General features: G+C 39.9%; 1 protein-coding gene across 1 annotated transcript in view; it reads left to right on the top strand.

Moving 5' to 3' along the window:
- The window catches only part of LOC131153270 (dynein light chain 1, cytoplasmic), a 39,483-nt gene extending 31,105 nt beyond the window's left edge, over positions 1-8,378 (top strand). Inside the window, exon 2 of the mRNA XM_058105471.1 lies at positions 8,022-8,378. Coding sequence (XP_057961454.1) covers positions 8,022-8,177 — 156 coding nt within the window. The 3' untranslated portion in view covers positions 8,178-8,378. The remainder of the gene's footprint in view (positions 1-8,021) is intronic.
- Positions 8,379-14,137: the final 5,759 nt, after the last annotated feature.

The raw sequence follows: 14,137 nt of genomic DNA, 5'->3' as shown, positions 1-14,137 counted from the left end.
GACTCTTTCCTCTGTACGGCTCATCCACTGTGTGAGGTAACAGCGGCTGCTGGCCTGTAACAAGTTCAAAAGGACTCTTGTTGGTTATGGAGCACTTTTGGGCATTGAAACAGAACTGAGCCACATCGAGTAGCTGCACCCAATTCTTCTGGTTGGCGTTGACAAAGTGGCGCAAGTACTCTTCAAGTAGCCCATTGAATCTCTCCGTCTGTCCATCTGTCTGTGGGTGATAACTCGAAGAGATTTCTAGTTGTGAACCGAGGATTCTGAAAAGTTCTGTCTAGAAGTTGCCAGTGAATCTTGAGTCTCGGTCACTAACAATGTCGTGGGGAACACCCCAATATTTCACAATGTTCTTAAAAAATAACTGTGCTGTCTCCTCTGCCGAACAGTACTTCGGTGCGGCTATGAATGTACCATACTTCGAAAACCTGTCTATAATAACAAGTATAGACCCTGCGTCTCCCACTCTGGGCAGGTTGGTGATGAAGTCCAATGAGACACTTTCCCACGGTTTGGACGGTACTGGTAAGGGCTCCAACAGCCCAGCCGTTTTACTCCGCTCAACCTTGTCTTGTTGGCAAGTGACACAAGTTCGGATATAATCAACCACATCATCAAGCATGTGCGGCCAATAGTACCCCCGCTTTAGTAAGGCCAAAGTGCGCTGCCATCCTGGATGTCCGGCCCACATGGTATCATGACATTCCTTCAGCAATGTCTTTCTCAGATCACCTGCTCGTGGCACAAAGAGCCGGTTACCATGGGTTATCAGCAATCCATCTTCCATCCAAAACTGTCGTGCCTTCCCTTCTTCGGTAAGTTTCATTAAGTTCTGCGCAACTGGATCTTTGGCTAAGTTCTCTTTGATGCGCTCCCGCATCGTTGTGGTAACAGTGCTTGAAGTCATATGTGTTACCATTTGTAAGGCCGCTAGTTCGGCCTTTCTACTCAGTGCATCCGCGACTTGGTTTAATCGCCCCGCCTTGTGCTCAAATGAGAAATCAAATTCTGCCAAGAATTCTTGCCATCGGCCTTGCTTGGGTGTCAACTTTGGCTGTGTGAAGAAATGGCTAACACCTGAATTATCTGTTTTCACCACAAACCTTGCCCCAAGTAAGTAATGCCTCCACACACGGAGACAATGTATCACCGCTAACATCTCCTTCTCTTGAGCTGTGTACTTCCGCTCCGCTTCACTAAGCTTTCGGCTTTCGTACGCAACAGGGTGTCCCTCCTGTACCAAGACTCCTCCAAGGGCGAAGTCTGATGCATCTGTCTGTACCTCGAAGGGTTTCATGACATCCGGAAGAGCCAGAACCGGATCTCTCATCATGGCATCCTTCAAGTCATCAAAGGCTCCTTGGCACTCCTCTGTCCAGTTCCACCCATGACCCTTCTTTAGTAGTTCTGTCATAGGGGCCGTTCTCCGTGAATACCCCTCTACAAACTTCCTGTAGTAGTTGGCAAGGCCAAGAAAGGAACGCAACTCTTTCACTGTTGTTGGGATCTTCCATTCTTGAATTGCCCTTACCTTCTCCATATCCATTCTGATATGACCTTGGTCAATCACATAACCAAGGAATTTTATGCTTTTCTGAGCGAAAGAGCACTTCTCCTTCTTCACATATAGACTGTTTCCCTTCAGCCTATCGAACACCTTCCGCAGATGCTCTTTATGTTCCTCCAGAGTGGAACTGTAGACAACGATATCATCCAAGTACACCACGACAAACTTGTCAAGGTATTCACGGAAAACCTGGTTCATCAAGGTGCAGAATGTTGCAGGTGCATTCGTTAACCTGAACGGCATCACCAAGAATTCATATGCCCCACACCGTGTCACACAAGTAGTCTTCGGCTCATCCCCATTAGCAATTCTCACCTGATAGTAACCTGACCTCAAGTCAAGTTTAGTGAAGTACTTGGCATGACTCAACTGATCCAATAAATCAGCAATCAACGGAATCGGATACTTGTTGCGCACTGTCACCTTGTTGAGCGCGCGGTAGTCTACACACATCCGCAGGCTCCCATCGTGTTTCTTCTGAAATAGCACCGGTGCTCCAAATGGTGTTTTGGAAGGGCGAACATATCCCGCTTCCAATAATTCATCAAGTTGCTTCCTCAATTCTGCCAACTCTGGAGGCGCCATCCGATATGGCCCTTTTGCAGGTGGTTTCACCCCTGGAAACAACTCAATCTCATGCTCCACACCCCGTAGTGGAGGTAATTCGTGAGGTAACTTATCTGGCATCAACTCCTGGTACTCATCCAACACCGCTTGGATAGTTGTAGGCACCAGCTCTTTGCCTACTTCTCTATCTACCACCACCGTGGCTAGATATGTCTGCTCTCCCTTCCTCAGACCTTTCTTGAGTTGCATGGCTGAAAGGAACTTCCCATCGTCTCCTTTCGTTGCAATAGCTTGCACCATGCACGGGTGATCTCCCATCAGGCATAGGGAACCAGCCGAAGGCATCATCACTGCCTTCGTTCCCCTTAGGAACTCCATTCCCAGAATGACTGGAAAGTCATCCAATGGCACTGCTGTAAAATTCACATGACCTTCCCACTGCCCAAGCTTCACTGTAACTTGCTTGGCTACTCCCAGAGTAGGTTGGGCTACAGAATTAACTGCTTTCATGCGTCCTGTATCCTTCTCTAAGGATAAGTTGAGTCTCCAAGCTTCTGGTTGCGAAACAAAGTTATAGGCAGCCCTGGTATCCACCATAGCGCGGGTGCTCTTCCCATTGATTCTCAAGTTCACAAACATTAGCCCTCTGGCTCGTGTAACCTTTGGTACTTTCGCCTGCTTTTCCAATGCGCTCACCTGCCGCATTGCACCCATCCTCGGGGTCTCATCTTCTTCCCCATCGTCTTCCCCTGCCTGTTCGGCAATGGAAGCCTGTAAAGCATTAAGTGATGCCTTGTGAGGGCACTCAAAGACTCTATGAGGACCTCGACACAAGAAACACTCAAGTTTACCCTTTCCCTTGGGTGTGTTGAACCCTCGAGACGACGAAGCTTCCTTTGAGGTTGATGCTTTATAGTCGGCTCCCCCATTCTTGGGTTTGCCTTTCTTGAAAGACTTTCCATTATTTCCCTCTCCGCCAGATCCTTTGGACGAAGTGGTTTTCTCCCCAGCATAGTCAGTCAAGCGTTCTGCAGCAGCTTGTGCGGTAGGCAAGTCTTGAACTCTTTGTCTATGAAGTTCAGTCCTTGCCCACGGTTTCATCCCCTCAAGAAAATAGAACAACTTGTCCTTCTCCGACATATCCCAAATATCCAACATTAAAGCAGAGAATTGTTTCACATATTCGTTGATCGACTCCGTATGCTTGAGATCTCTCAGTTTTTTCCTTGCATTATACTCAACATTTTCAGGAAAAAATTGGGCCTTGAGCTCTCTCTTCAAGTCTGCCCAACTATCGATTACACAGTTTCCATTCTCAATGTCATAGTACTTAGCACGCCACCATAGTTTGGCGTCACCCACCAAGCACATGGTTGCAGTATCCACTTTCACCTATTCCGAGGGCATCCTCACAGCGCGGAAATACTGTTCCATATCAAACAAGAAGTTCTCTAACTCCTTAGCATCACGGGCACCCCCATACGTCCTGAGTTCTGGCACCTTGGTCTTGCTGACTCCTGGAGTGTTGGAGTTCCCCATAGCAAGAACCATCAGATTCACCTTTGCATCCAGATCAGCCATCCGGGCCTGCAAAGTTTCCACAGTGTGGTGAAAGTCCTCTGACATTTCACTTGTCAAACTTGCTTGATGTTGCTGTGATCCCATCACCTCATCAATCAGTCCCCTCAGTTGGGCCATCTCATTGGCCATATTGTTGGTTGTCTCTTCAACCTGTGCTTCCAGTGCACCAAGTCTCTCAGCAGTGTTTGGTGCCATGGTTAATTACCAAAGCTTCCAAAATCCCACAACGAAGGTAACTGAATTCTCGTAGTAACTGAGCCTTGGCTCTGATACCAAATGTCACGGTCCGCCTTTTTCACACCGTTGTGAAGGGCCGTGTGGCGCTAGCTAAAGCACTCTTGCTTAACTAGCCAGCCTTTTGTTTACCAACATTCATCCACGAAGCACTTTCATTAACATTCAATCAGATAGCAGCGGAAATAATAATCAATTCATGAAAGCCGTGGCAATCAAGCAGTAAATATTGAAGCAAACGTAATTCATTAACAAATCCTCCGTTGACATGTTGTACTTAGCGAGGGAGGCAAGTAGGCTAAGCACGTTGACAATTGCTAGTGAGTTTTACAATGATTGATGAACACTCACCCTCCCCTAAAGAGCTTTCTGGGCCATTCTCACTCTGGCACTAGGAAACATCAAAGTGACCGAGGAGTCATACTGCCTTATTTGGCTTACAATGAAATAAATACTGGAAAATAACCCTACACTAGTATTTACATGATGGAAACCCATCCCAAACACACGAGATAAGCGGTCACAGGCAAGCATAATGCCCTGAACAAGCTTAGCTCGTGACACTTTGGTAGGTAAGTGGTTATAGTGATTTCCTTTGGAACCTGGATCCCTATTACATAAGGTGATTCGCTGCAAATTTGGATTCCAACAGAATGGTGGGATGCCAAAATTAGATTTAATGCTACTCATGAGAGTCCCTTGAAGTTTACCTCTCAGATTTTGCATTTCCCCCCCTTTGGTTAGATTCGATGTAGATAATGATGAGAGTTTGTTCTTGGGACTTGTCATGAGACACAACTTTTTGTAAGTATGCGTGTCTTTACTGTCTTTTAAATCGTCACAATGCCCAAATATCTAGTTTTTTTTTTGGGTCCTTGAAGAGGCTATTGTATTTTGGATTTTTTTTTCTTCATTGAGAATTTGAGTTAGGAGAAACAAAGCCCAAATCTTGGAGGTGATTGATTCATTTATTACTGTTATGACTAGAATTTGGCTTTCGATAGGTCAGGGGAGCTTTCTTGCATATCCTTTTTTTTTTTTAATCATCTTAATTATGGTTCTAATGGTTCTCGTTTTCCCTTACATTCCTGAGCTGGACATTGAAATGAATGCTCATTTATTTTTATATTGCCCCTTTTCTTGGGGCATTTGGTGCCGCTTTTTATGGTGAATTTAGATTTACGGAGAATTGGGCGTGCCCATCCTCTTTGGAAGGGTTTTCATTTTGTGTAGGCTGAAATTCCTGAAAGATGAACTCGGAACTTGGAATGCATAGGTTTTTGATATGTGCATTCTAGGAAAAAATTATTTTACAGGATCTTTGTGCTATAGATTGGTTAGTAGAGGAGGAGCCTCTCTTAAAGTTTTAGTTAGTAGAAGGTTCAATTTTCTAATGAGCTCGAGCAGGTTCTCTTGAGGGTTGAAATCAGTCAGTGGCAAAAATCCATAATGAATTGAGTAGAGGAGATTGAAATACGACTCTTTTGTTGATTGACTAGTGGCAGGAGGAACTTCATGAAAGAATTGGAGGATGATGGGTGTGTTTGTACTAGAGACCTGAGTGCATTGCAGATATGATCAATACTTCTTATGGAACCTGTTCTCTGAGGAGGATGAAGGGTTTGTGGGGGTCTGAATTGGCCTACTACTCATTTTGTTGGTAACCCTACTATTGAGTCTTTTTGGGACCCTGTAGAGTTGCTAGGAGGTTGGATGGGTGGATAGGGGCTTTCTTCACTCTTGGGGGTCATATTACTCTTATTCATGCTTTTCTTTTCTTGTATCCCGCTCTATCATTTATTCCTTTGTAAAATTTTTGTGAGTGTTGATCGGAGATTATGGAAATTAATAAGGGATTTCTTGTGGTTGGGAGTAGGTAAGTAGGGTAGAGACCATCTTGTGGGTTGGGCAGCTGAGTAGGCCTAAAGTTTGGGGGAGGCGGGGTTTGGGCCTTAGGTAATTTGGTGTCCAAAGACATTTCTTGGTGGGGAAATGGTTATGGAACTTCACTTGATATTCGAACTCTCTTTGGCATAAGGCAATCTGTAGTAAATTTGATCTTCTATATAATGGTCAGATGCTAAAGTCGGGTTCATATTTCCTATTTGAGTTCTTGGAAATTCGTGTTTCTGATCTCTCTCTCTCTCTTTTTTTCCTAATGTATGTTACAGTATTGGTAGTGGGGAAAGAATCTGTTTTGGGGAGGATCATTGGACTGGGGAGGCTCCTTTGCCCCTTATGTATCGTTGTTTTTTTCACGATCTTCTTTTCATTACTCTCCTATTTCTGCCTTCCTCCTCTCACAAGAGGCTGGTTACTCTTTTGTTTTCCATTTCATGAGGAATCTTAATAAGAGAGAGAGACTAATGAGCTTGCCCCTTTAATTAATGTGCTTCATCCTTTTTGGCGCTTGGGGAATGACAAAAGAGTGGGTTTTGGACTTTTGGGGAATTTTCTTGAAATTGCTTCTTTCATTTGGCCCATGATCCTAGCACTACACCTTTTGCCCTCACTCCTTTCTTTGGAAAGCTAAAGTTCCTTTTAAAGTTAGGCATTTATGAGGACAGTGATCTTGGAAAAATTTAACATCAATGGCTTTGTTTAAGAAAAGAAGACCTTGTCAGTCCATATTGCCTAATGCGTGTCTTTTGCTTTGAGTCCTTTGCTTTGAGAGTGGGGAGACTTGCTCACACTTGTTCCTGTCATTTCTCTTGGTCACTTTGGAGTAAGTTGTTTGATATTCTCGGAGAGAATTGGTTCTCTCCTTCCTCTTCGGAGGTGTTTTTGGTTATGAGGGTTAGGGGTTTGAACGAGAGAGGTTTTGTGGCGATGCTCAATTATGGCTATTTCTAGTGTCTTTGTTTGGAGTGAAATGCCAGAATTTTTTTATGGAGGCTACTTCTCTCCATTTACGTCGGAGTAGAATGGTGTTTCTTACTTCATTCCTTGTTCCAGCTAATCTTCCCACCTGAATCTGACCCACCACTTTTCATTTTCCATAACCAACAAAAGAACAAACTCAGAATCAGAAAATGTTGTCATATCATCAGCTTTCGCAGGTATTTGGGAGTAAGCTTCTAAGGGGCATTGTAAACCCCCAGTTCAGCAATTGTAAGGAAGGCTGGACATTAGCACAAATTGAAAAGTTTAGTTGCTGCCATGGAGTTTTTAAAAGTTTAATGACACCAACAACATTTAGTTGTAAATTCGGCGACCAGCAATCAAAATTTACCTAGATATCCCATGTTGAGACCATTAATTACTAGTTTTTCCTTGTTTCACTTATGATTTATTATGACTTAAATTGTTCCTTGTTGATTATTTGTACACAGGGATGATTTCCAATTTCATGTAAATTCCATCTTGTATATGGATTTTAATTTACAGCTATCCAAGAGAAATGTAGTTCTCATTGATAATATTTGTGGGTTTTGACTACGCAAAAAAACTCAGAACATTCATGGTTTATGCCATTCTGTCAGATACTGATTTAGAGTTACTAAAATCCCTTCCAAATGACATAAGTTGAAGCAAATGAAAGAGTTGATGTGGTATGTTTAAGGGAAACAGCATGCAATATTAGGAAGTGGAATAGTTTTTCTAGCAAGCTCCTGTATACTGAGGAACCTGTTGTTGGAACTGCAATCCATACAGAAATTTGAGCATGGCCATAAGTTTTAGGTATGTTGATATTCAAATGCTGGTCCATTGGTAGCATGTGTATAAAATATTTTACAAGATTAATATTTGCAGAAGGGCTGATGGTATGTTTTGAGCTGTAATTCTCATTTCAGTTGCTGATGTTGTGTATGCTGTTGAGTATAATGTTGATTGAAGGAGCGAGGAGAGCATTGCTATGGGTGTATGTGTGAAGGCAGAGCCTCATCATAGTGCCCTTACATTAGATTTTTGTGCATTCAATTGAATGTGGTTGGTGACTGCTGGTGCACTTGTTGCATATATGAAATTTACCACCGGCATATAATTGCTAATTCTTTTTTTTTTTCCAAAACTTTTTTTTTGTTTTAATACATGAAGACTTCATAATGGGTTATTTATCTACTTGCAGGAATTCGACTCATCTTATGGTCCAGCTTGGCACTGCATTGTGGGAACAAGCTTTGGTTCATATGTTACGCATTCTCTAGGAGGTTTCTTGTATTTTTCAATTGATAAGGTTTACGTTCTTCTTTTCAAGACTGCGGTTGAGCCCATGGATCATTGATACTTGTTACGAATTTGAATTTCTACACATTTTTTTTCCTGCAGTTTCTGTGATTCTACTTTTGGAGTTTCTATTTATATGTAAAACTATGGACCACAAAGGTGCAAAACTATCATTTATGTTCTGTTTTAGTTCTTTATGCTGTACTGGTGATGTCCCTTTACTTTGAATGTAAATGAGGACAAAGTGATTGTTGAGAAATTGCACGATATTCTTATATTGAACGCAATGTGCAGTAAAATTTAGGTAAGCTGAGGCATGGCTCTTTTTTAATGGCATGACTTGCTATATTAACTTGGGATTTTTCGTCCATGACCTGAACCCTTCTGTGGGTGAATGGACCCTGTGATTGCAGACAAATTGCTCACCAAACTAAAATAGGAGCACAAGCAAGATCAAAGATGATCCAGAAAACATTGTTCTAAAGTACGTGTTTTAGAAAACGATGAAATGCAGAGAGTAAAATCTGCATTGGCTGGACATCTAGTGTGCAGGATTTTTGTTCTGTTTGGTTCATTTGGAGGACGAAGGCCTGGGTTGCCCATCTGCCATTTCATGTCTCTGGAACTCAAGGTTTGAACCTACATTCGGCACTTAAGTCTCATGCTCAAATATCTCTTAAAATAAATTGAGCAAAATATATTGATTAAGATTTGCCAAAAGAAATAAATCTTACCCAATATTTAAGTATAGTGATGCATACATCCTGTCTTTTATTGAGCCGCCTATGATAGTGTGATATATATTTGTCTCAACAAATTTGACTCCCAAAGCTTAGCTGGAAAAAAAAGCTCACATAACATTTCAAGATAGGATTCAAGGACATTGATGTTGGGCCATGCAGAATTAATCTTGCAAATCGGTCAAGTCAAGTTGGGTTTTACCATGCTTAAGCTTGTTTATCAACTTTTTAAACAAGCTTGGACCCGAGCTGAGCTCTAGCTAAACTTGAAAAATTTGTTCAAGCCTGTTCATTTATACAAGTGAACAAGATGAATGAACCCTTATTGAGCTGAGTTATCAAATTGCTCACAAATAATTTTACTAATTTTGGAATCCCTCAAGATGAGTGGTGAAGAGATTTGCAGGCAAAAGGTGGAAAAGGCTTTTATTAATGCTTACAATTTCTTTGCCTCACAACAGCGGCATATTAGCCTTGGACCATGACTTCACCAAAGAATTCAAAGTATAGGATTTGGGCTAAATATGTCCACACAGATAACCCTATTTTTAGGCTAAAAAAGTCCAATATAGTTTATAGAACCTAGTGCAAACCTATTAAGGAGCCCTACTAATTTGAGCCTATTAAACAAGCCCAACCAAGCCCATAACAACCAAGTCTAAACTAAATTGCTTGGAGGTAATCAAGAGAGACATCTTTAATGGTAAGTACGTGTTCAATCTTTGGTTTTAAAAAGGGGAGGAAACTTGGAATCTCTCATAATCAAGGTAAAACATTTTGAACTTTTTCATATTCCTATGTGCTTTCCACGAGTAGTAAAGTAATGATACGGACTCTTCTTGAAGATCAATGGATGTTAGAAAAGTTGTAACCGTTCCTCCATGTACACATTAAAAGTCTAATTTTTATTACATGGCCATCTTAAGATTGTGACTTCGATTCTATGTTTGTATGGATATTGCATTCTTTGTTGCCTAAGGTGTAATTTCATGCTCGATTTTTAATGAAATTTAAGTTCTTTCACAATCAATTAAAAAATAATGTGGTGTTTGTGGTGATGCTGCCCTTGAGAGCCAATAAAGGGAAAGAAGAGAGATAAAAGAGAGGGAGGAGTATTGGACAACAACAAGGTAGTATGTTTTTCGGGAACCCAACTATTGAAAGTTAGGGTAGGTCGTAAAAAGACCACAAAGAAGAAGAAGAAGAAACTTGAGAAAGAAGAGAAGGTATATTTTTAGGCAACCTAGTTATTGAAAGTTGGGGTTGGTTGCAAAGAGAGAGAGAGAGAGAGAGAGAGAGAGAGAGAGAGAGAGAGAGAGAGAGAGAGAGAGAGAGAGAGAGAGAGAGAGAGACCCATTCTCTTAATTAGAATGTATATAACCCTAAAAAAGAATCTATTAAATACGAAAGACGTAACAATTTGGGCACTGTATTGGAGAGAGGTTTGGTGAAATAGACATGTCTATGAAGATGTGGATTCCTTACACTTGGATAAAAAGACCCTATGAAACTTTAGCTCATGGGGGTGCATCCATCTTTGGCGAAGTGGGCTACAACATTGCCCGGGTTGATATGTATAGCGCCTAGTATCCATCGTTTACTTCTTCTTCTTCTTCTTCTTTATTTGTTCCCTTAATTGAATTGCAATTAAACTCAACCGAATATTTTACTAAAATAGTATAAAGGATTAAGTAGAATACAAACTCATAATGAGAATGTATATAACCCTAAAAAGAATCGATTCAATACGAAAGATGTAACAATCTGAGCATTGTCTTGGAGAGAGGCTCTGTGAAATAGAAATGTCTATGAAGATACAGATTCCTTGCACTTGGATAGAAATACTCTGCGAAGCTTTAGCTCATGGTGGTGTATCTTTTTTTGGCGGAGTGGGCTACAGTACTGCTTGAGTCAAAACGCATAGCGCCTAGTATCCATCGTTCATTTCTTCTTCTTCTTCTTCTTTCTTCATTCCCTCAATTGAATTGCAATTAAACTCGATCCAATCTTTTACTAAAATAGTATAAAGGCTTGAGCCGAATAAAATAAAAAGTTCTTCTTTCTTTTTTTATTACCTTCCTCGCGTATATATAAGATCGAATCCATTTGATTTCTAGAAAGGATTACTAATCCTTAACTTTTCGAGGAATCCTTCATTAGTGAATGACTGATTTTTTCAATCTTTTCGACCTTGGTTTCCATCGATTGTCTAGGGTTGAGCCCTAGGATTTGACTACGGACTTAAAAAGCCACCTACATATGCTTTACGCTCAATCATTCTGAATAACGTTTGCATCCTCTATTTTACCACAACTATTGGCGTAGAGTTAGTCGATGCTTATTCCCCATATACCACCATTGTTTCTTCTCTAGGAAAGAAGTTTACGACCTTTGGACCTTCTTCGTCAAGCTTCAGCCCATTGCGAAAAATTCCCCACTGATGCCCCCCATAGGAGTCTGGGTTGTGTCTTGGTCGCAATGTGGCTGATCATACTCTCGGACCAACTGTTGATCATCGCCTTGGTAAGCCATTGCCTCACCAACAAGCTAATCAGATGTGAGCCCCTTGGGTGGATTCCTCCTTTTGCTCCTTAGCCTACAGGGGGTATTAGCAGTCATTTCTAGCTATTGTTCCCCTCCCAAGGGTAGGTTCTTATGCGTTACTCACTCGTCTGCCACTGGAAATACCACATCCTGCTCGACTTGCATGTGTTAAGCATACCGCCAGCATCCATCCTGAGCCAGGATTGAACTCTCTATGAGATTCATAGTTGCATTACTTATAGCTTCCATTCTTACTAAGAAAATGAAATAAACTTTAAAAATGGAAGAAAGGGGGGAAAGCAGAAATGGAAGCATATTAGTTTCGAGCGAATGGATACTTTGAGATAGAGGAAGAAAAAGTTCAATTTGACCAATTCAACTTATAAGACTTTGGAAAAATTAGAAAATTACAAAAAATAAAACTATCCATTTTGAACAACAAAGGGTGATTCATCAAGTTTAGCAATGGGTTTTCCAACAAGTCTCCAGGAAGGGAGAGCTTTCCCCTCTTTTACGCCCGACTCTTTCATTGGTGTTAAGAATGCTAGTTTTAAGAGTGATTGATTTCCCTTCTCCGTCATTGGAGTGATCTCACAGTTCCTACAAGGTGGAGATAATGGGGAATAAAAAGAAAATAGAAATTCTCTTTTGGAGGTTTGGAAAGATGTCCAAGTGGTTGATAGTTTGGTCTTAAAAAAGGGTATAGTTCTTTGTTCAAAACTATTGAGGGTTCAAATCTCTTAGAGATTTTGGCACTGGGCATTCCCAAAATGGATACTATTGGATAGAGTTAATTCAATAATAGACTCCTGTTGAATTCTGCCCTTACTGTACTTCAACTTTGTAGTTTCCACCGCCTGTCCAGGGTTGAGCCCTGATCGATTACTTATTAATCAATATTCGATTGATTGGTTTGGAGTTATTGAAAAAAAAGATAGAGTCCCATTCTACATGTCAAGAAACAAAAGAATGGGTTATCAAAAGTGATGAGTGCATAAAAGTGCACTTTGAACATTACTTTTTCTTGTTTATTTGCTAATTTATAAAGATAATTTGAATATGTTAGTGGTAAGTTTCTGACTTGATCATCATTATTTTTAAGTTTTTAATTTTAATTAATTTTCAATGATTTTTATCATAGGAATGAAGTTAAAAAGATTTGGAAGTCAACCCTTAGCATAAATGAAGAAGATTAGTCACCTAGATTGGAGGAAAGAATATTGGATATGATATAATCCCATTTCGAAAGAGTCTCCACGCACCGTTCAATATTTTCATCATAACTATTTCATCCAATATCGGTTTTGGTCGATTCAAATTGCGTTGAAAACCTTACATAATGGGCTACAATTTATTCTGAAATAGCCTTTCACTAACTTGGACTTTTACTAGGTCAAAAGTGGGCTGCAATCCAAGCTCGTCCAAGTTCGAAATTCGTTAGGAGACAACCTGGACATATTTCCGTAATTTAATCATAACTCTCTCTCTGATATTGGATTGGCATGATTCAAGTGGCATTGGAAATATTACGAAAAGAGCTACAATTCATTGTGATATAGTATTTTGCTAATATGGATGTTTACTGGGCCAAACGTGAGCCGCAATCCAAACCCGAAAACCATAGGATATTTTTCAGCGTATTTTATTTTATTTTATTTATTTATTTATTTTTTATGCTATTTCATTTTTTTAGGGTTTTGAGAGGGACATATATAACCAAAACTTTGTGTGAAGAAAGGGGGACGACTGGGGGCTGGGTTTTCTCAAGGTTTTTTTGAAAGTTTATTTTTCTTCCATCTTGTGATGAGGAACTAATTCCCTAGCCTTGACTAGGGATGAACTTGATCAAATAAAGGTATTTCAATTTATTTTTAATCCATATTGCTGTTCTCCAATGTTTTTATATTTTCTATTTATTGTTCATCAATTGTTATTTGTTTTATTTCACACTTGAATATTCATATATCTGAATCTCTTCGTGGATTCAATCATGCTTTTTCAATAGAATTATAAGGATCCATGAATATGTTCAAGACAAACTATTAATTTTGTTACATTACTCTTCTGTTGCGATATTGTCTCCGAATATATTGTTGTTGTTAGTATTTGTTAACAAAGTTAATAGCTTTTGAGTTTTTAAAGAGATGAATAATATTTAGATAATTTACTTTTGAATTTATCAAAGATTTGTAATTCTATATCTTCCGATTGGGGATTTGGGATGTGAAATCTCCAGTTGAGAAAACCAATGGATTAAAAATAGATTGATTATCTGATTTGTGAGAGGGATTCTTGATGCCTTGGTTCTTGCAAACTTGATTTTCCATCCACAAAAATAATCTTAGTTTTAAATCTTTCTAAAAAGAAGTCATTTGTTTTTCCTTAAAAATCATTTACTATTATTTTTATTTTTATTTGCCCATTTGTGTTCCTTTTTCCTTCTCCCTGTGGAATCAACACCCTAAAGCTGTGCTACAACTACCACATTATTCTTTGGGCGTAATCAAAAAGCATTTTAAAATGAATAATAAAAAGCCTTTCAAAATTTCCCTTAATTCTCGAAAAAATCAATATGTAGATTCCAACCCTCTTTTTTTTTTCACAGCAGGTTCTCTCTCGTCTCTAATAAAGTTTTCTTCTACTTTTCAAAATGTCAAAATCCTTTTTAGAATGAAAAACTAAGGGTCTTGAGGCTTTAGGAAGTTCAGTTGACCGTATCGCCACTGGATGAGCA

This window comes from Malania oleifera, chromosome 4, assembly GCF_029873635.1.
Source record: "Malania oleifera isolate guangnan ecotype guangnan chromosome 4, ASM2987363v1, whole genome shotgun sequence".
Taxonomy (NCBI): Eukaryota; Viridiplantae; Streptophyta; class Magnoliopsida; order Santalales; family Ximeniaceae; genus Malania; species Malania oleifera.
Note: the sequence above shows the minus strand (reverse complement) of the source record. Positions and strands in the feature narration are given on the sequence as shown.